General features: G+C 38.3%; 1 protein-coding gene across 7 annotated transcripts; it reads right to left on the reverse strand.

The window, feature by feature from the left end:
• Positions 1-238: 238 nt before the first annotated feature.
• SPDL1 (spindle apparatus coiled-coil protein 1) lies at positions 239-20,509 on the reverse strand. 7 transcript variants are annotated; one of them, XM_065849208.2, is made up of 14 exons: positions 20,422-20,496; positions 20,136-20,275; positions 18,654-18,701; positions 16,991-17,170; positions 14,749-14,925; positions 14,254-14,448; positions 13,791-13,940; positions 13,048-13,146; positions 12,069-12,179; positions 10,356-10,496; positions 8,728-8,837; positions 7,887-8,074; positions 6,598-6,943; positions 239-2,610 (listed from the first exon to the last, which is right to left on the reverse strand). In XM_065849208.2, exons 4-14 carry the CDS (start codon positions 17,147-17,149, stop codon positions 2,460-2,462), a joined length of 1,827 nt encoding a protein of 608 aa, XP_065705280.1. In that variant the 5' UTR covers positions 17,150-17,170; positions 18,654-18,701; positions 20,136-20,275; positions 20,422-20,496; the 3' UTR covers positions 239-2,459. The 7 variants fall into 7 exon arrangements, with proteins under 7 accessions (XP_065705280.1, XP_071670928.1, XP_065705279.1 ...); XM_071814827.1 differs by having other exon boundaries at positions 2,476-6,943; XM_065849207.2 differs by lacking the exon at positions 20,136-20,275 and having other exon boundaries at positions 2,476-6,943; positions 20,422-20,509.
• Between the last annotated feature and the right edge of the window lie 221 nt (positions 20,510-20,730).

Raw genomic sequence — 20,730 nt, forward strand, 5'->3', positions numbered from 1 at the left:
TTTTCCCCCTAAGTTGCTTAAGGCAGTCTCCATGTCTCACTGCATCTGAACAAGCCCTAGCTATAATTTCAAATAAATGGATTGAGCAACAAAATCTTTTTTTCAGCTTAAAGAGGAAAAAAAAAAAAAGCATTCAGAGTAAAGCACGCATGGTAACCCTAAAATCCTGGGTTCCTACAGCAGAAAACAAACACCAACAAGGGTCCTAGAAAATTAATATGGATAACAGTTATGCTCTTTTTATTGCAAGTATTTTTTTATGTAATTACCATTCCACATTACTATTACACAGAAAATGGTGCCAGATAACAATTTGTCACCCTCACATACCTTACCATCTTTTCCTTAGCTCTTTTTCCAGGTAGGTCTTTACAGGCAAGTAGAAAACTCCTTACTTCCAAGAGGTGAAAGCCTTTCTGCCATGGGAATACATGGGTAGAACTTACCTTTCAAGGATTGGGGGCAGGCAGAAGCAGCAAGGAGAGAATTCTTCATGCTTTTAATACTGCTATCAATTCCAGAAAACAAGATCTGGTAGAACTTTCACTATCTAATTACCAATTTTCAGCTATGCTAACTCCCATTATACAGAAATTAAGCAGAATATCCCAGCTGCATTTAACTGGCTCTGAATTTTAATATTTGTCAAGATCTGTGAGCACAGCTGCAGGAAAGTAACCAAACCAACAAAACACAGGAGAATATATACAACTTATTTCCACGCATTTAAAGGACAAGGTGTTAAGTATGTTTTGGCACAACAAAAGCCTCAATTTCAGACATCTTCCCCCACCTGCTGGTTGTAATCTGCAAGAGACATGTAAGCATGCATGTATGGTCTAAGTGACCTACAGCAACACAGGTAAAGTGGTTTTGGGGGGTAGATAACCTTAAATATAGTTTAATTCATTTGCTGAAATGACATCCTAGTTTTGTTTGTAGCATTAATTAGCAAGTTAATTCAATTAAAAACAAGCAAACATTTACAAGTCTCATATACCAAATAGCTCAACATAACTGCCTTAGTAGACAACCTGCAGTTCAGTACTCCCAAAGCACATGCCTCTAATGTCAAGTTATTGAAGGTTCTCCTCTAATGAAAACAATTATGTGTTTCAGTTGTTTTATGCTATTTGCATTTCAGTATACAGTGACAGTAAACTTTCACCATCTGCATAAAAACACGTTCTTCTCAAAGTTGGCAGCATATAAAGCATGATTTCTTCAGTGTAGTATTACTTAAGTTCACATGTACAGTCAAAGTCAAGAAGAGCAACAACTATTTCTTGGCTATGTATTGGGTCCCTGTAGCATCATGGAATATCCTAAAAGCTAACAAGAAATAAGATGTTCTCAGTTTATATAGACTTCCATTAATTAAAGACTAAAGGAATTGGATAAGTAGATCTCTTAGACTGATGAAGTGATACAATTAGTTTCTGAGACATGGATTTATGTTTGTTTAACTATAGGAGTAACAGACACCAGACTGTGCCTAAATTTAACTATGCAGAAAATGGACTGATAAGCCCAAACTGCACTGGAAAATGACAAGCCACATCTGCTCCTTTGGGTTTACACTAATACATCTTTAGTCACTGCTGTTGTCACTCAATGTTCCAGATTCATATTGGTTGAGATGAGTGACTGAGGAGTTAAAGCCACACATGCACACAGCCAGGGTTAACAGAACTCTGAACGGGCACAGCTGGAAACATGCAGATGCAAACAGTTCTCTCAGACCAGAACATTACACAGATTCATAAGGACAGTGTTAGCAGGTTCTCCAAAAGCTACATACAAAACTTTAAGGAAGAGATTTCTTCCACTGCAAGACTGTAACAAAAAACATTACATGTCTACACGATATGACTTAAAGACTCTGTAAGGTACATTATCTAGAACTGTTCTTGTGGTGGTGGGAAAAATTACAGTCAGCATCACTACTGTGGTGTAAGCTACCAAATGAAATAGCAATTTGACCCAAGCTAGAATACAACAAATAAATTCTTTGTATAGCACATTGACCTTTACCATCCCTTGGTGCTGACTATCAGTACCTGACATCAGCTTGAAGTTGCATCTATTTAAATACAGAGGCATGTTAGGACTCCTACAGTCCAAAGTACCACTGGAAGTAATATACCAAGCTGTCAAATCTACAAACCACTGGGTTGTAACATTCTTCCAAGATGTCCTTTTAAATCCCTTATGAAAAAATTAAGTCTTAAAGAACTTTCATCTTAGTCTTTTACTTAGAAAGTAGCTGATTCATTCACAATAGGAAGCTTAAACCATAGTATAAGGACCCAAATGATCTTGTGTAATTGTTCTCAGAATTATTCTATATGAAGTGTCATCAGAAAGTTAAGGTTTCTCTCCCAAAAAAACAACACACAGCACATGCATTACAATTTCTTAGCTTTTATTCAGTGGATTTTTATTGGTTTATTTAAATACTACTGCTGAGCACATTCTGTTTCAGGAGTTGGCTTAGAAGATAGATGTATAGCTGTGTATTTTTTCTTTTGAGTTTTCTTCCCAGTTCCAACTTCATCTTCATTCTTATCTTCTTTTTCTGTAGTTTCAGATCTGGTTTCAGTTGTTAACCTATAGGCAAAGCAACCATTCTGAATACATTTTTAGTTAATAAATAAACAGGGCTAAGGTAAGAGGTTTTGAGCAAAATCAACAAGTCAACTGGCACAGAAGACTGTCAACACGCAAAGACAGAGGAGGCAGAGTTTAATAATAAAATGAGACTAAAACATTTTTATATCAGCTCACATTGCATCATTTCAAGCATAGCTTTCACCCTACCTCTCGTCTGCTGAAATATCTGCTTAAGGAAGTTACTGAATGCATTAATTGGTTGGGCTCACCATTTAAAATGAACAGTGACTGTGCCATGCACAGAAATGGGATCAGGTCCACAGAAGCACAACTCCAAGCAACATAATACAAACATGATTAAGTCAAGCATTTTGCACCAAAAAAGGACCACGCTTAAAGCAATATACTAGTTTTCAACCTTTTTATGCACAACTACTGCCTCTATCTTGATGCCTGAAGATGTGAAAAGAAGTAGTTGGAAAAAAAACTATTGTCAGGCTCTAAGTTCCATCATTTTCTACTGGCATGTTTTAATTCTGCTGGGAATGTGAACGGGAATACTGTGTTAACTGCCACATTGGTGCTAAAGAAGTTAAAAATAAGATTTAGGCACCTGAGTACAGTTGTATGTTTTGATTATTTAAGAATTACTTAATAAACAAAAATGTGTTGTTAGAACAAGTTGATGAATAATGGGTATTTACTCAACAAATCGCCCACAGCCAACTGACTACTACACAAAATTATTTCCACAGGGGAAAAAAAATATAGAAAAATTAAGTTCCAAGTCAAGTAACACTTCACATACCAACACAAATCCTACACTGATTCATCACCCCATCTGTTAAAGCCATTCTCTATAGTGACCTCATGGATCTCTAGTGGTCTCAAGAACCTCCAGTGAGAGACCCACAACAATCCACAGCTGCTTTCGGTGATGGTTTTCAAAACAAGAATAGCTGCTACTATTCTTGTTAGATGTTTATTTACAATAGAGAGATAGAGCTGAAAATGAGGACTATGAAGAGAGCTATGACATGATTCCATCAAGCTTTGACTTCATAGACTCCAAACCCCAGATGGAATAGGGGTTCCTTTACCCATTTACAGAAGATCAACCAGTCTCAGAAGGAGCTCTGCTTCCTGAGGACAACTGCCATGAAAAAGCCCTCCATGGAAATATTAGTTATGCAGATCTCCTGCTGAGCCAAATGGTTGCAGGCATTGCCTACAGCCTATGTACCCATATTGAACAAAGTGCAAAGGAGGTAGATTGGGTATATGCAATCCAACTCGATAATTAGAAAGAGCAAATAAGCTCTTAGGCACACAAGCCCTCCTTTAGATCAAACTAAAGCAAACTACCTCAAATCTAAATGCAAAGTAAGTTGAGCAGCAAAGGCTAGAATCTGCTATTTCAGTTTCAGAAGTGCAGAAAAACATTTCCATACAGAAGTATCTTTTTGTTGACCAGTTGGCCTAACAGAAGATATGACTACCTATAACCTTTGCATTGCATGAATTGCACTAGCAATTAACAATGAACACTTAAATATTTAAATCTCTAGTCTCAACAACGGTTCTCAACTCACATACCACCACCTAATCAGTGCCATCACCTAAGAAAGTATTCCAGTATTCGCTTGCTTTAAACTTCTCTAAATGTAATGCACACTGCAGATACATACATAGGCTGTTAGTTCAAGCGTATCTAGCTTTACTTTGCTAAGCCACACTAACAAGACTCTTCAAAGAAGGAAATTTGTCACCCCTGGAAGTACATACAAATCACTTCTGACCACTTCTTCATCACCCCCTAAGCTAAAGTGACAAAGCTTTTTAAACCCAATTTTCCAGAAATAAAGTTGGCAGTCCTGTCACAGTTACTCTGGCTCTTTTCACTGCTACATTTCAAGGAGCAACAATGGCCGAGCTCGACTAATCATTTCACAAAACCTACGCCGGTTACAGAAATAACCCCCAATGACCACAACAGCCTTTGCAGCCAGAGCACCACATTTTACTGAACAGAAGGTGAAACCCTGACAATAATCCACCATGCCTGTGCCATTTATTTCTTCCTCCCCCAAACTCTCCAATTTTAGCCCCATGTTCCTGCTCAAGCAGCCAATATTTCTCATGCCTTTGCATTTAGTTGTAGTCCTGCATAAGGTTTGGCCACATCCACCACAGATCAGACCAGAGATTTTTTTTGGTAGTGTTTAGAAACCCAGCCTCTCAAATAATCAGATTTTATAATGACTTCCTATTTCATAATAAATAATAACAGATCAGGGTTAAGTAAACCCTCAGCGTTATCTTAACATCATCATTAACTGCAAATTTAGTAGTTCATTAACACACTCAGAAACATAAACAGAACTTTCTGCCTGGATTTGCCTTTTACAGGTTCATACCGCTACAGAAAACGAGTTTAAAGCTTATCTGGAGCTTTGTGATGGTGGTGTGGTGTTCATGGTATTTATTTTTTCTTATATGTACTGGATTTATGTTTCATCCCTTATTTGAACCAACAGCAACAGGTGCACAATCAGAACCCCTCTCTGAACTATGACGACTTCATCTTCCCCTTCCGCTTTTCCCACACGCTCTGTTTTCAAACATCAACCCCACAAAGTGTTTTGCTCTCCCCACTCCCTCTCTGGTTTATCCCTTCAGTTCATATAAACTCTTTCCAACAACTTTCTGTTGGCAGACACTGCATCTTCCTTTCAAAATAAATACAAGGAAATAAACTTACAACACCCATGTTATGTGTTTTATGTGTACAGCACATGGTCAAAGCACATCACCATCACTAAACTATCCAATCTTTCCTCTCAACTTTCACCATCCATGCTTAACCTCCCCAACCTTTCCTGCTCAGCAACAGCCCCTCCACATTGACATAGCTACTTAAACTGCTAGTTCTGCCTTATTCTTTCCAGCCTATTTCAAAAGATCGTACTGTTTGGTTACTTCAAATCTGTTAATTGCATCCACTGCAACCTTGAACAATTGATCTGAGAGTGAAAACACCAATCCAGTTCCTTCTAAATGCCATAGATTTGGGATATGCTCTACAGATTTCCATGTGTTAGGCCTTCCTCCAGTTTTGAAGTTGCTGTCATTCTGCATTCAATAAACTATTGTTACTATCAGACAATAGCAAGTTGCAAGATCAAAACATGTAGACTGTCACAGACTATTTTCCCCTCAAATGTGTGTTTGCTAAGATTATGAATCCAAACAGAATACAAAAACATAAACCGAGGTGGGGGGGGGGGGGCCGGAATTCAGCATTCCTCTTACCGAGATAAAACCTGGAGTTATTACTGTACTAAGTTATTTGCCATCTAACAAAAAGTAACTCAAATTCTCAGTTTGGGGGAAAAAACATCTTACTTCAACAGTTCTGTTTCTAGCTAATGTGCATCTAGACTGTGGAAGTCAGTTATCCGACAACAGAAATAGTATAATTCATTGCCTATTATCTTGTACAATGGAAGTTCTATTAACCCTATTCAGTTTAAGAAATATTTCATTTAAATAATATACAGGCTTTTAGATAAATCTGTAAGTTGATGAGGGCTGAAAATAGGTATGAAACTGAGGCATGGTATCTATGGCCTTTGCTGCTTTGATATGTAACACCTTGTGTGGCAGCTTGGATTTTGGTCCAGTTTCTGAAGTTAGAGCAAACCAAGTGAACAGTCATGCTATCTGTATGCCTTAAGCATTTTCAAGTAATGGGAAAGTTGTTTCAAAGATTGTTACGGCTTCAAGAGTCTTTCATTAGTCATCATTTTAGTCTTTCTAAGAGCTTCTGAAAGGTTCAACGTAGGCAGCCGGAGCTGAGGAATTACATTGCATGCAAGACTGAGGAAATAGATAAAGAAGTGGATAGCACAGTTCATGCAGCGAAAGAAAAGAGATGCAGGTCTGTGCTGATTTCCTTGACCATAGACAGAAGCTGACACTGACCTGGGGGCAGCTGAAGTCAAGGAATTACTTTCACTTGGCCTACACAAAGTAGAGGCATCATGATCCTCATCTTTAATTTTAACTCTCTTTTTTTCTCTTTCAGGTTCAACTGCTTTTTGCCTTGCTTGAAGAGCTGTCTCCATTGGTGGTGCTTCAAGAGCATGTGTTTTCAGAGATGCACCACTGTGCTCCACGCTCTTGGAAGTCATCTTTGTTTCTTCCTTACTTGGCAACTGAGCGAGAGCAACTTCTTCTACTGAAGCGTTTTTAGTGTCCAAGAATTCACCAGTACTGTCCACTGGTATTTTCTCCCTCCTCTTTTTTATTTTAGTGTCTTTAAATAATTCTGAAAAAAAAAGAATACAGTGTTTGTACATAAGTGAAGATGGAGGTAACTTTCCTGCCAACATGTTCATAACAAAACAAATAAAGAACATTTGACATGACTAAAGACCTTGTAATAATTTTTAATAGACAACATACATCCCTCAAAGAATGTCCTTTCATATAATCTGCTGTCAGCAAGTATGCCAAAAGAAGTTAACTTCAAAAAGACAAAATATCTTTCTCCCCATCCTTTCTCCCTTTTTCCCAAGGCTTCTAATTAGATGCTCTGAACTACATCAATATGCTCAACTATTTCATCTCCATTTTGGAGGCCGCTAAGGTAAGTTTCCACAACTCGGATTTTGAACTGAAGTCCTTCGCTATGGAGAAGTACCAGAACCAACTCACCCATCTGGTTCCGCATTCATCTTCCTCCACAGCCTACAACTGTCTTGTTTCTGCACATACCCAGATACCAGCTGTTTTTCAGGTGGGCCTCTATTCTCACAATTTAATCCATACTATATTAACTTGAACTACTGAACAGTTTTTCCTCTAAATGCTTTACACTTATTACAAAACTCATATCAGCTGCCTACATTCCGAAAGCTGCTATGTCTCCAAGAGATACTGCTACTATAATGAAAAGCACCTCCTGAGAATTTGTTCCCACCTACTTCCCTATGGTTACCTAGTGATACGCAAACGCCTCTCAACTTTGTGACTTGTAGTCTTTAGTCTTCTGAAACTGTTAGTGCACATACCAAAGTCCTTCAGCAAGGTATGACTTCACTATTTTCAGTTCAGCGGGTTTTGGACCAGGTTATTATCAAAAAGGCAGACATTTAAACATTCGTTTATATCTGGAACTAACCCACTGTCTTCTGTTTAATGTCGTTCAACTTGTGAAGGTTGGGAAAACCAGATAGCTATTTTTTTGCATATCGAAAAGTAGTATTTACCTTCAGGTTCGTATTTCATTTTTAGCTCATCCAGCTTAACTTGCAAGTTCATATTCTCACTCTGACAAGCTTGCAAAAGCCTCTCAGCCTTGAAGAGCTTCCTTTCAACTTCCAGAACCCTCTGGCTCTCACACAGAGCTTTCATCCTCTCCACAGACAGTTCATTTCTCAACGTTTCAACTTCCTTGCTGGCGTGGAAGGAAAAATTATACAGTCACTCAGACCTGGTTGCTTATTGTTGGGTGGTGTTTCTTCTGTTTTAGTAAAGCAGCAAATACAAAGTCAACTAAGCATTCATCAACTTCACATGAAATTTGTATTTATACACTAGTAGGAAATGAAAGAGATCTTTTTCAGTACAACGAAAATTTTCACTTGACCTAGAGCAGTGACTTTAGTTACCAGAAATATAATGCTTGTTAGAAACAAAGCTGTGTGCCAAACAACACACACGTGCATAACTGGTTTGAGAAACTTTCCCTTATTTACAAATTCAGGGTTTTTTTAGCCTGCATATAAATTAATATAATTTCTTCTATAACTAACAAGACAAGCTTTACACAAAGGTGTTACTCTGACCAACACAAAACTAATTATGTTAATAGTCAGAGCATGTCTCCTGTGTTCTCAATCATCTTGTATCTAAGAGCACTAACATTTCTAGAAGAAAGTAACTATAATATAAAATAGTCTTGCTATCTTTTTCAACAATAAAATGACAAAACAACTTTCTGTCCTATAACAAAGGTAGAATGGTTCCGCAGCATTAGAAAATGAGACAGTGAGCATATCTGCACATAGACTCAGGGGACTACACACAAACAGACCATTAAATACATACTTCGAGTTGTCAAGTTTCATTTGCAGTAAATCTGCATAGTAATCATCTTCAGACTGTCCTCCTTTTGAGCTACTACTCGGTCTGGATTCTTTCATATTCTCATATAAAGTCTGATTAAAAAAAAAAGGCAGGTTGCCAAATAGCAACATTTCAGAAGCACATTAACTTAGTCCTTAGGTGATTTTTATCCACACATCATTCTACAGAAGCCTCATCATAAGGGCATTTAAACACGCAAGAGCTCAGTTGCTTGTTGCAAGTGCCAAATAGCACAGGAACTGACAGTTCTCTCTCATTCACTGGAAGAAATAGAGGCAAGTTTGTCACCCCAGAAGCTTTTCAAATAGCACTGGATATTTTTTTATCTTCCTTTGTACCTGAAAATACAGCATATCTAGTTAACCCACAGGGAATTTTTTTCAGCCTTTATTTCCAGGCTTCAGCAGCTAGACCCCAAAGGTAAGGAATACAAGCCATGTTAATCCACGGCCAAAAATCAATCCCACCTTTTAGATTACATGGTTGATAGTAAAAATCCCATAAATGCAATAAGGTTGCGATACAATGCATGAGTAACACGTGACATCCTAGGGTGTCTAGGTTTTAGGTTGTTTTTTTTTTTTTTTTTTCCTGAATAAACAGTATTGATATTTAATGCTGTCCCACAGACCTCTTGAGCTTCTGACAGTCACTGACTTTAGAGAGTTACTTGAACCTATCACTTAATTTCCTGACACTACTTATTTATGGCATAGAGACAAAAATAAACACCAATCAAGCTTATACTTGACAAAACCGGTAAAGCAACCAGGCAGTCTCAGCTGGTTACTAAAATGGGTTAAGCCTAGCTTTATGCCACTTTGGTTAATGCAGAATAGAGAACACTACCCTGGAAAGCGTAATCCTACTGCATAAGCTAGTACACCTCAGTTTACATTCCAAAGCTGTGATAAGAAAGTGCCAATCAAGTCCAGAAGTACATAAGGAAGTAAGAAAGGTTACAGTTTTTCACTATGTACAAATGCAAACATCAGTAACATTACAATAGTGCATTCAGTTGTCGTCATATATTTCTCACCTTCCAAAATATTGACAGGATGCTACCAAGTTGCATAAGAGCACTGAAGAAATTGCTTAACAACAATGATTAAGCAATTCAGTTTTTCTAGGAAAGAGCATGCTACAACTGCAAAGACATAAAAGAAATATCCAAGAAATCCAATATAGGCTTTATCTCTTTTTAGGCTCTCGCCTAAGTACACACAGCAAAAGCATGAAAAGGTTATGTCTTCCAAGAGAAAAATTAGATATCACAGCTCAGTGGACTTTGACCAAGTAATTGAATTTAAACACTGCAGGTAACTATGTAAAATACTAAGATGCTACACACAGGAATCCAGAAAAGATTGTTTCTCCAAACCAGGGGTTGGGCAGTGTAGAATTTTCTTCTTTTCTGAACTTCAGAGGTATATGTGCTCCAGTTGTAAAATAGAACTTGGGTCAATAAAGGTATAAGTAGCCTTTGGATCCCTTTTTAAATCTGAGCATGAACTTCAGATAGTTTTCATAACTATTCTCATGTTTTCACTTTTGATTATGATTTGTCTACTTAATTACGGACCACATACCTTAAATTTTTCTAGCTGTCTCACTTGCCGAAGAAGATCTTCTACCTCACGATTCTTTAGTTCTAACATAGACTGTAAGCGTTCCAACTGCTCAAATTCTGCCTGAGATCCTTTAATCCGTAGCAGTGTAGCCATTTGCAGCTGGAAAAAATGAAAAAATGATCCTTAAAATAAATACTGGGCTAAGTGACTGAAAATCTCCCTCTCCTACCCAGAACAGCTAGGGGACTCAAGCCTTTTAATTCTAATTCTGAATATAGAAGCGCACAGAATGCTTAAACTCAGTACTCTCCACAACTACCATCATAGGTTGACACTGAAGATCTTTAGGACAGCTGTAAACTTACTGAACAGAGTTGTCCTGACATTTCATATCTTTCTCTGTATTGATTAAGGAACCTATAAACATACTGTCAAGAGCACACATGCAATGTCACATTGAAACTGCACACACCAAGTCAACTAGAACTAAACTACAATTAAGACTTACCAGAGCAAAAATGCATCTATGAAGAACTCAGGAAAAACACCCTACTGCACTGAGGACTTCAAAAACCCTTTTTTTTTCAGTTCTGATTTGGAGGTACAGATAATGCTAAGTTTGCCTTCTGTAATATTAAAGCAAGAATTTCAGCTTCTATTCCTTTAGCTGAACACATCTTTTCAAGCAAAGGAACACCCTTCGCCATTACAAACGAAGAAGTTCATCAAAGAGTCCTGAATTTATAGCAGATTTTTCTGATGCTGTTAACATCCCAATCCAAGGGCCTTGACACATTCAGTTTGAAGTGATACAACAGACATTTAAAGAACAGGAAAAACAATATGAAATGCAATAATGGAAAGTCTGAACAGGGTATTAGTGGTAATGGGAGCATTTTTTGCTAGTCAAGTCAGTATGGACAAAGTAATGCTGTAGGACACCTGGGGAAGTCACAAAGAAAGGATCAACTGAAACAAATTAGACTACAGATAAACAGAAAATGAGAAAAACATTTACCCTCCAGAATCTCTTATGCCAAACACAGGATACCAATGATTCTGTATACAAGCTAGATCAACAGTTCTCAGCGAAAACCTTCAGCATTAGGAATGTTTCTTAAACCATTCAGTGAGTATGACAGACCCTCACATTACAAGGAAAAAAAACTTCTAAAGATACTGGTCCTATTCAGTCATTTTACTCACTCAAATCTCTAACTCTCAGGGTCAGATTTCAGTATGAGAATTCCTTTGCTGCACCAGTGGTTTTTCTTGTTCTTTAAGAATTTTATTTCAATTATTTTCAATCTACTTCTCCATAAAAGCCTGCCATTTTCTTTACATTTATTCCTTCCAACCACAGTTAATACACAAATTAGCGGTTCATGTATTATGACCATCAGATAAGTCAATTGTCAAGACAAACTGAATGCTAGTTTGACTGATAAGAATTGTGTTTTACCTATTTAACAACTATGGCCAAAGTGAGCAAACACAGTATCTTCAGCATAACTCAGAGTTCTAGGATAAAGGAGAAACACTAGTAGCAACAGAAAAATGCTGAAGTGCTATAAAAGTCAAATAGCACAATGACATTTTGCTTGTTTTTTCTCCCACTTTTCTCCCCTCAGGCTACTGAATCATATTTTAAAGATCATCAACTACCCTAGGCCTGGGTACTAAAGCATCAATACCCAAGGAAACCCTGGAGTATTACAGTAACAGTCACACCTTCGTTTTTTGCCATTGCTCTCTAGTGAAAGCGTGCTGTTTTTGTAGTGACTCATACTTGATTTTCACGCTGATTAGCTGTCGCTCCATTTCCGCCCTGCGGTCCTCCACCTACGGAACACAGTTAACAATTAGTACTATGAAAACACTTGTCACTTGGATGAGGAGTTTTCCAAGTAGACATTACCTAGCAATTGGTGGTGTTTCTGCAAATGCCACTTTTCTAGCGACAGTTCTTAAAAAAAAAAAACAAAAAAACAAAAAAAACCACAACAACAACAACAAAAAAATCACACTACCATCATTACCTCTGAGAAGTTGCAGCAGCTGAAGCCCAAAGAGTAAACTGCAACACAATTTTCTTTTGTTCTTTTGATATCAAAATGAAGTAATATTTCATATGCTTCAGTGCTGCTGTAGAATACTTTTGTCCATTGACATCAGAACAAATAGTTTAAGAAAAATATGAACTGTCTACCAATCTGACCCATTTCATGGGTGTTATCAGAGAACAACATAACTTCCTATGCATTTAGCAGGAGTTGAACTCCTACTCAAAAACTAATTCAAAATCTCTCCCAAATGCTCATGCATCCAGCCATTTTCAGCATGTTTTTAAGAGACAGCATTTAACAACATCTTTTAGTATTTCATATACTGCCTTCTACATTAAAGAAGGCAGCTTAACAAAACTGTAATGAACCCCCAGTCCCATCTTCTACCTCAATAGCCAGGTAATTTTAAGTGGTTCCATTCAGTTTACTAACTCCCCAACTTAAGAGTGTGCACAAAAATGGTTTACCAAAGGTCAGCTCCTAGGCAGTTCAACTCTGAAGGAGTATCTGAAGAACAGAGATTCATGCTGGCCAGATCAGGTACAGATAGTCTAATAATTTCTATGCAATATAAAAAACACAACCTAAGAAGTATTTCTTCTCTCCTCTGTATGGCCACACAGGTATCTGTGGCATAACTGTACCTCAGCAAAGAGAGAATTGCCTTTACTCGTAGGGTCTGAAGATTGCTGCAGTGCATGATCCAGCTGAATCTGAAGTTCCCGATTAGCTTCACGAGCTTTCTAGATTAAAGAGGATATTAGTAATTTCAGCATCTGACACTGCATATATGAATTTAATCAAATAGTTCTACCTCTTTTTCATTTCCTATGCCTTTAGCACATTATCTTGTACTGCAGTACTTCACTGTGCATGCAGTTCCAGTCAGCAAGAGACTATTTTCATTCAAGAAAAGGCTTAAAGTTACACTTGCTCTTCAGAACAAGAGCACAAATAAAACCTTTCATGGAAAACTTCAATGTTTATCAATTGGATTAATGGTATTAAGACTTCTTGTGCTGTTTAGTCACAAATCCTCTACTCCCTAGTGCAAAATTTTCCAAGGCATTCAGGAGCAACTTGAAATAAAAATGAGTTCTATCAGTGACCTGTGAGAAGGTCCTGTCACGAAGCAGAATACTGCAAGGGATCTGCATACACAGCCTTCCACAAAAGAAGGTCAACATAGAGAGTACTTTGCAACAGGAGATACCAAACAACTACCCGATTACCTTACGCCCCCAGCTCCCCTTCTCTTTTGCCTTCCCTCCTCCAAACTTCTCTCTCAAAACTCACCCAATTTCACTCAGAAGCAAGTACCACAACTTGAGGAATTCAAGGATTATCTACCCAATATCTTCCACTGTTGAATAAAATTAGAGAATACCTCTAATGCATTACAGTAAGAAATAACTTCTTTTTCCCTCTCTTCTTTTTCTCCCTGTAGACGCTCCAGCTGATGACGTAAGTTACTGTTTGTGAGTTCTAATTGTTCTTTATTATACCGCAGTTCATTCAGCTGTTCTTCAACATTGACCTAAAAAAAACCAACAACACACAAACCCAAACAAGTATGAAATACAGCATTTATGAAACAACTTGAAGAAAAGTAGGCCCAAGTGACCCAAACAGGCTTGTTAGTAGTAATTAGTTTTAACAGAAAATATCTTGAAGAGGTTGTATTAAAGTCTGCTTATAAAGGGTATTTTCTTTTTGTACATATTTTCTTAACAGTAAACCAATCGTAAGATAGAAATACACACAAAGCATCTAAAAATAAAATGAGCAAAAGTGCAGAATTTTATCTCCAACTAGCCTACATCCCTAATAATTAAGTACTAATCACACACCTTCACGTGCTCTAGTTCAGTGAGCTCTAGCTGCAGATTAAGCATTTCTGAAGACATGGTCTCATGTACACGCTCAGACATCATGTGCAGTTCTTCTGATTTGGCAGCAATTATTTCCTTCTGATGATCCACCTTCTGTCTTAATTGTTTCTCTGACAGCTGGGTTTCCTCCAGTTCTGCTTTCAAGCTCTCCAACTTAAAAACAGTTGACAACTTAATACCACCATTTTATAACAAATTCTTGAAAAGCACAATAATTTTGATTCTATTCTAATTACCAAAAATATCTTAGAAATACAACCCAAGTAAACTTTTAAAAATAATATAATTCACAATGTAACTGTGTAGCTGTTTGTTTAAAAAAAACTAAATAAGCTCCCACACATTGAAACCATTTGTTAGATTCGTTTTGGCAGCAAGTGTGCAATCATGAGTTAAAAACATACTCTTTAAAATGCTATGGACAACACTTTAGCTACATATTAGTTTCCAAACCTTGTTTTTAAGGTCCCTGATTTCTTGTCCATAGACTCTGGCAAGCTGTTCTTTCTGTTTATCCAGTTGCATGTTTTGTTGTTGTTTAAGGGATTCACACTCAAATCCCACGCTCTCCAACATGCGATTCTTCAGTTCAATTTCTCTCTGGAGAGTGTATTTCTCTTGTTCAAATTTCTGTAAGAAATAGCATACTAATAAATCTAGGTGTAACATTAATAAATCCTTGGTGACCAATGCTTTGAATACAGGCTCAGAACCAAGGCACTAAATGGTAAAACTTGAAGCTCGTTCAATTCTTTGTTGAAGTCCCAGTTAGGGACTTGTCATATCTATGTCAGAAACAAACAAACAACTGCTTTGAAATTTTATTACTTATTTGGTTGCACAATATTCTCTCCTTCATGTAAACTGTATATTTCTTTGCACCTAACATGAAGGGTGTGGGCATCTTCTCTGCAAGTGCAACAAAAATATTTACCAAGAGTCTACATGTCCTTTTTACCACCATGGAATCCAATGATGTTGTAATTGTTAAAATGTGTCAAGTATGCCTCTAGGCAGAGAAGATGGGTTTCATGTTTGGTAAAGGCATCTCGATTACCTATTGTTTTGTAATAAACCACAGCATCCTTCCAGAAGGAAGAACAACTTATCAATCAGCTTCTCTCTATGCCTGACTGCATATGTTTGCTAATTAGAAAGGGTAGCTTCATTTTCCATTCAGCTAGGAATTTAAGAGAAGGGAGAAAAGGAGAGTCTTGGAAGCAGAAAACAAATACCAAAACCAAATCAGTATAAAGATACAGGATATTTTTTAACTAAAATAACTCTTAAAACACAAACCAGCACTTAGAAAAGGAACCTAACAAAACCAAAAGCTGTCCAGTATGAAATTGATATCCACAGCCCAGACACCAGCTTATCAGGGACAGGCTTAGCTCTCAAACAGAGAGGACAGGAGTTTTAACACAAAACACTGCACAGGGAAAAGGTTTGGGAGTGCACAGCTGGTCAGACCCAGAAAGGCAAAAAAAAATCTAGTATGGTGTGTCTACATTAACTTTTACCAAAGCATACACAGATTTTTGAGAGGCTCTTGTGCCTACTGTCAAAACTTACACTAAAATTGCTTTAGCTCTAAGATTCCAAAGTGAGCCACAGATTCAAAAGCTGAAAAGAATCTGGTGGATAACCACGGTTCGCCCACAAGATGTTTCTCTGCTGTATTAAAGCACACACGTCCTGCCCTCCGATTCTGAGTTACTGATCGATCTGGGTCGCACGACCTTAGCTCCTAACTTCGCTCCAGCCTGCAACTTTGGATTAGAACGTACAGGACCAGCTTCACACAGCAGCGGCTGCTGTCCCAGGCTGTCTGCAGAAAAGGAAGACCCTGCCCTGCTGCCTTATCACTTCTGCTTTCCAGTTGCCTCTCTTGCACCAAGCTTAGTAACAGCAAACTGATCCAAAGAAGTTACTGGGGTTCATTCAGAAACACAGGGTGCTACAACTCTCCAGCTGCTAAAACAAAACCTGCAGCAAAACAGCCACCATTTTATCTCTATCACAGGAGAAAGGATGGATGCACAGCCAGAAACAGGCTACATGAAGAGAACTGGTAAACCTGAAGCACAGCAGTCTTAAACAAAATTAAAGTGTTGATAAAAAGTGGAAGAAATTCTCCTGAGTGGAATTTTCTTGTGTAATTACTGAGAAAACTGACTCAATGATACCTCTATATTTCAACACTATGCTACTTACTTTTCGGAGCTGCAAATAAATATACTAATAAATTCAGAATCCCTTGGTATTTCAGAAATTCAAAAGAAGAAGAAATCAATTTCACAGCCTTGCTGCCTGCATTCTTTTTACAGTTTTAAGTGATACAAAGCTTGTAGGGAAAGCATAACATGAATGAATTGCTAAACATACACAAAACACATGCTCTAAAACAAATTCACTTTAGCATTTGGTATTTATTCTACATTATAGCTCATTATTCCTATACAGTACTGAACACTTAACGCATAATTAGCTATGAAACCCCATCCCAGTTTGGTAAAATTATGTTTAATATTTTAGAGTAGAAATAAAAAGTTTTCTCTACAAACACTTAAACCGGTTTAGTAAAAATAATTTAGACTCTGAAAGGCATTTAAAACACCTGCAACATTCATAAAACATTTAGAATAAAAAGTTCTTCACAGTTGTTTTTTTTACTGAAAATTTAAAACGTCACCTCCATTTTCTCAGTCAATTCACGGCGAGTTTGATCCAACTGATTTTGAACTTCACTTTGGGACTCCAGTAAACACAAGCCATATTGCGCGGCCTTCCTTCGCTCATTCTCTGCTTCCTTCAGTTGCTGTTTAAGACTTAAAATGGTCTCAGTCTCCATGTTTCTTTTGTCACTTCAACACTGCAAAATCAAAATTATTAAAAGAGTATGTTGCAGTAATTTACAGTACTGAATCTGAAATAAGTCATTGGATTTCCTTTCTTAATTGGGATACAAGGATATATTTCTGCATTAATATAAGACACAGACAAAAAAAAGTTCATGAACAAACAGACCTATGAACAGTAAAACAATAGCTATTTCTCCATGATATCAGTGAACATGTCATTCCTCACTAGGTCTCAAGCAACAGCACATGCAAAACAGCTCCTGTGGCCCCAGCCCAGATTGTTAGCACACAATAATCACAGTTAATCTCATATATAGCTGTCTTTCCATATGGAAGAGAAGGTTAGGAAATCACCTTCTAAAAACACACTCATGCATCTGGCTAGCAATATTTTCTGTCGTATTACAAACAAAGCCACACTAACTGTAACATGACTTGTGTACACAAATAACACTTAAGATTCATGTGGGCAGCTGTATTAGAAGGATAGTTTACTCCTAATAACTTTATGTGGGAAATAGAAACAGACTAAGGTAATTGAAGGAAAGAGTCAAACACAGAAACCCTGTTAAAGTATTTGAATTTTTAACACAGGGATTTTTATTTAAGTGCTTCATGGAGCCTTTCCTGACTGTTTTCTACTTTAAACTTTAAGCGACTACAGGTGACCTATTTGTTAGTAACAAAGTCTTTGTCACATGTTTTGGAAAATCCATTCATTTCTATTCTCATATCATAAGAGAAGACAAAAGAGGAATTTGGCAAAAAGTTAGTAAAAATAAAACTAAGTAAACAAAATATTAAAAAGAATAAAAATCAAGTGAAACTAATCCCATAAGCTTGTATGACTGCTTGCTCCCAAATCTCCTAAATCAGCATACTGCCAAAAAATCCTATTAAGTCAGAAACTGCTAAGCAACTTATGCTTCTGAATGACAGAGTTCTCTCAGAATATATGCAGTGACAATCGCATACAAAAACCAACCAAACAAAAAAAAAATCTACAGTTGATTTTTCAATTTTAATATAACTTCAAGATGCAAGCAATTCTTCATTGAAGATCCTATCCTGTGCTTTTTCTTTTTACATAAAAAATTTAGTTGTTGCCATTTGGCATATATATTACCAATAATTGAAAAATAAAAATTAACAAGCAAAAATACATCAGGCCAAAACTGTGATAATTCCTTTCAGACATATAAGACACAAATTATCAAATTCTGGTTTTCACATCTTTCATCACTGATTGTTATTCAAGTCTAACACACACAAAGAGGCTTTATCCAGCCAGGCTCTAAAACTGCAGTTTTTTGCACCTAACCACAGCAAGGCTCAAAATACTAGTTTTGCACACTTAAGCTAAAATAAGCCAGTGAAAGACAGGATATTCACTTCATAAACAGGATTTTCTGATCAAACAACACAACAGAGGCAACATAAGAACTTGCTTGCTCCTAGCTTACTGAATTAAATTTGAGTAACATTTTAACTCACCTTCAGTAGTCCTTTTGAGTCTTTCTTGACCTTATTCTCACACTCCACCTTTAAAAGAAAAAAAAGCAACAGTTGTCTAGTCCAGACTATAAGCTGCCATTACAGCACAGTGCTCTTCTGAAAAGGCTTAACCCCTGTGGCTGCCTCATGAAAATGCAGATCACAAACTAAAACCCCAGAGAAATGCAAACCTTATTCAAATGACAGTTGAGGCAGCTGTCAGATAGTTCAGAAACAGCCAGACCAGGCAAAGTGGCCAAAGGATGGATGCTCTGCAGTCAGTCTGGGGGGCAAGTAAACAGGCTGCACCCAGGGCCGCCGCCTTCTAGCACACACACGATTTGTAATGGTTGGTTGAGGATTTTAGCTTGCTCCCTCCTACTTCAATCTCTTGTGCATGCTCTCCTCCAGTTTCACATACAAGATCTTCTACCTCTTAGTAAATTATTTACTGGACAATATTAAAGAAATATTTTAGAATTTAATTTTGTAGTTAAAACACGTAGGAACAAGATAAATAGTCTTCCTACTCACACACCCCTTAACAACTTTCAGGGAAACAACAAGTACAGCTTTCAGAGCACAGCCAGCCTCAACAGTGCTTGATCAATTTCAGATGAAATTAATCAGACAAGGCCCAGCAGCTTGTTCATAAGCACAGATTGTCATATGGGAAAGTAATTGCTGCAATTTAATATTACACCTGAGTTTTAATAAACCACCCCATAAATAGTTGCTTCAGATAACATAAATAAGCAGTAAGACCAACAGGTAGGAGGTAAAATAATATAAATCAGTCTCCATCTATTATTCTACTGAGAGTTACTCACTTTTGGCTTATTATTTTGTAACATTTTACAACAGATTCTGAACTGATGGCTCCAGGCCTTGATTATGCAAGCATTTAATTACTCCTTGATAAAAATAACAGGGTAGGAGGCAACCTCCTGGCATGCAAACTTCCTTGTCCCACTTTATAGAACTTTTGCTATTTAAATGCTATTCCCAATGGTCAGATGCAAGTGATTTACATTCTGATCTATTCACGAGTACTTGCTCAGTTTTCTGATCACTAACACAATTAGCACGAGTTTCTCTCCCTTAAGCCAAGTATCCCCCTCACAATTCACTTCAGTTTCTTAAGCAAGTCCATCTCTTCAGCTCCCAAGTCACACGCTCACACTGAAATAGTCTCAGGGGTCATTGCCTTCCACAAAATACATTCGTGGGTGGGTGGAAAGAGAAATCAAATCAGCCTCATCTTTCATTCACTACAAAGTATTCACCAAACCAGCGGCTGGCTCTGATAGCACTTCGCTTGAACTGTGTAGGGCAATATCTATTCTCTAACTGGGGACAGGGCCCCTGGGCACGCCGGGCTGGTCACTCCACAGTTTTCTCCACTCACACACCTGCCTGGCCCCGTAAACGGCTCTGGGAAAGAGACCCAGCCCGTTACACACATGACAGGCAACGACTTACAGCCGGGGCTGTTTTCCGCAGGGAAACGGGCAAAAAGCGCGGAGAGAGTGTGTCCCACTCTTCACAGGGCGCAGCTTCTCCGGGGGCCGCAGGACAGCCAAGGGGAAGGCACAGGCGAAAAGACCATGGCAGGGCAGGACCTGAAGGCCACGCATCAAGGAATAAGCAGCGGCACGAAAACGGGGGGAGGGAGAAAGGACAGGACCACAAAAAAGAAACAGCAAAGAGAAAACAACAAGCCCACGGAGCAGGGACCGACGGGCGCAGGGACCGAACCGCGCGTTACCTCAGTGCCGCCGCTCGCGCAGTTCAAATCAGGTCTCGCGACAAGAGCCGTTGCTGCTGCCGCCGCCGCCGCCGCTGCTCCTCTGGGCGGCCCGCGGGGCGGGTCTGCGCATGCGCGCGGCGGGCGGGAGACGCCTCTGCGGAGAAGTGTCAGGGCGATGGCGTTTGCACCGCAGCCGATGTTTGGCTCGTGTCCTGCGTGCTGAGGGGAAAGTTGCTCCTTTCAGCCTGGTGTGTGGCATGGAGTACGTGATGCCAGCATGTGAGAAATTTTGCAAAAAGAGCTGTGACTCTCCGGGCAGAGTGCTGC

The sequence above is a fragment of the Patagioenas fasciata genome, chromosome 14, assembly GCF_037038585.1.
Source record: "Patagioenas fasciata isolate bPatFas1 chromosome 14, bPatFas1.hap1, whole genome shotgun sequence".
In the NCBI taxonomy this organism is placed as follows: Eukaryota; Metazoa; Chordata; class Aves; order Columbiformes; family Columbidae; genus Patagioenas; species Patagioenas fasciata.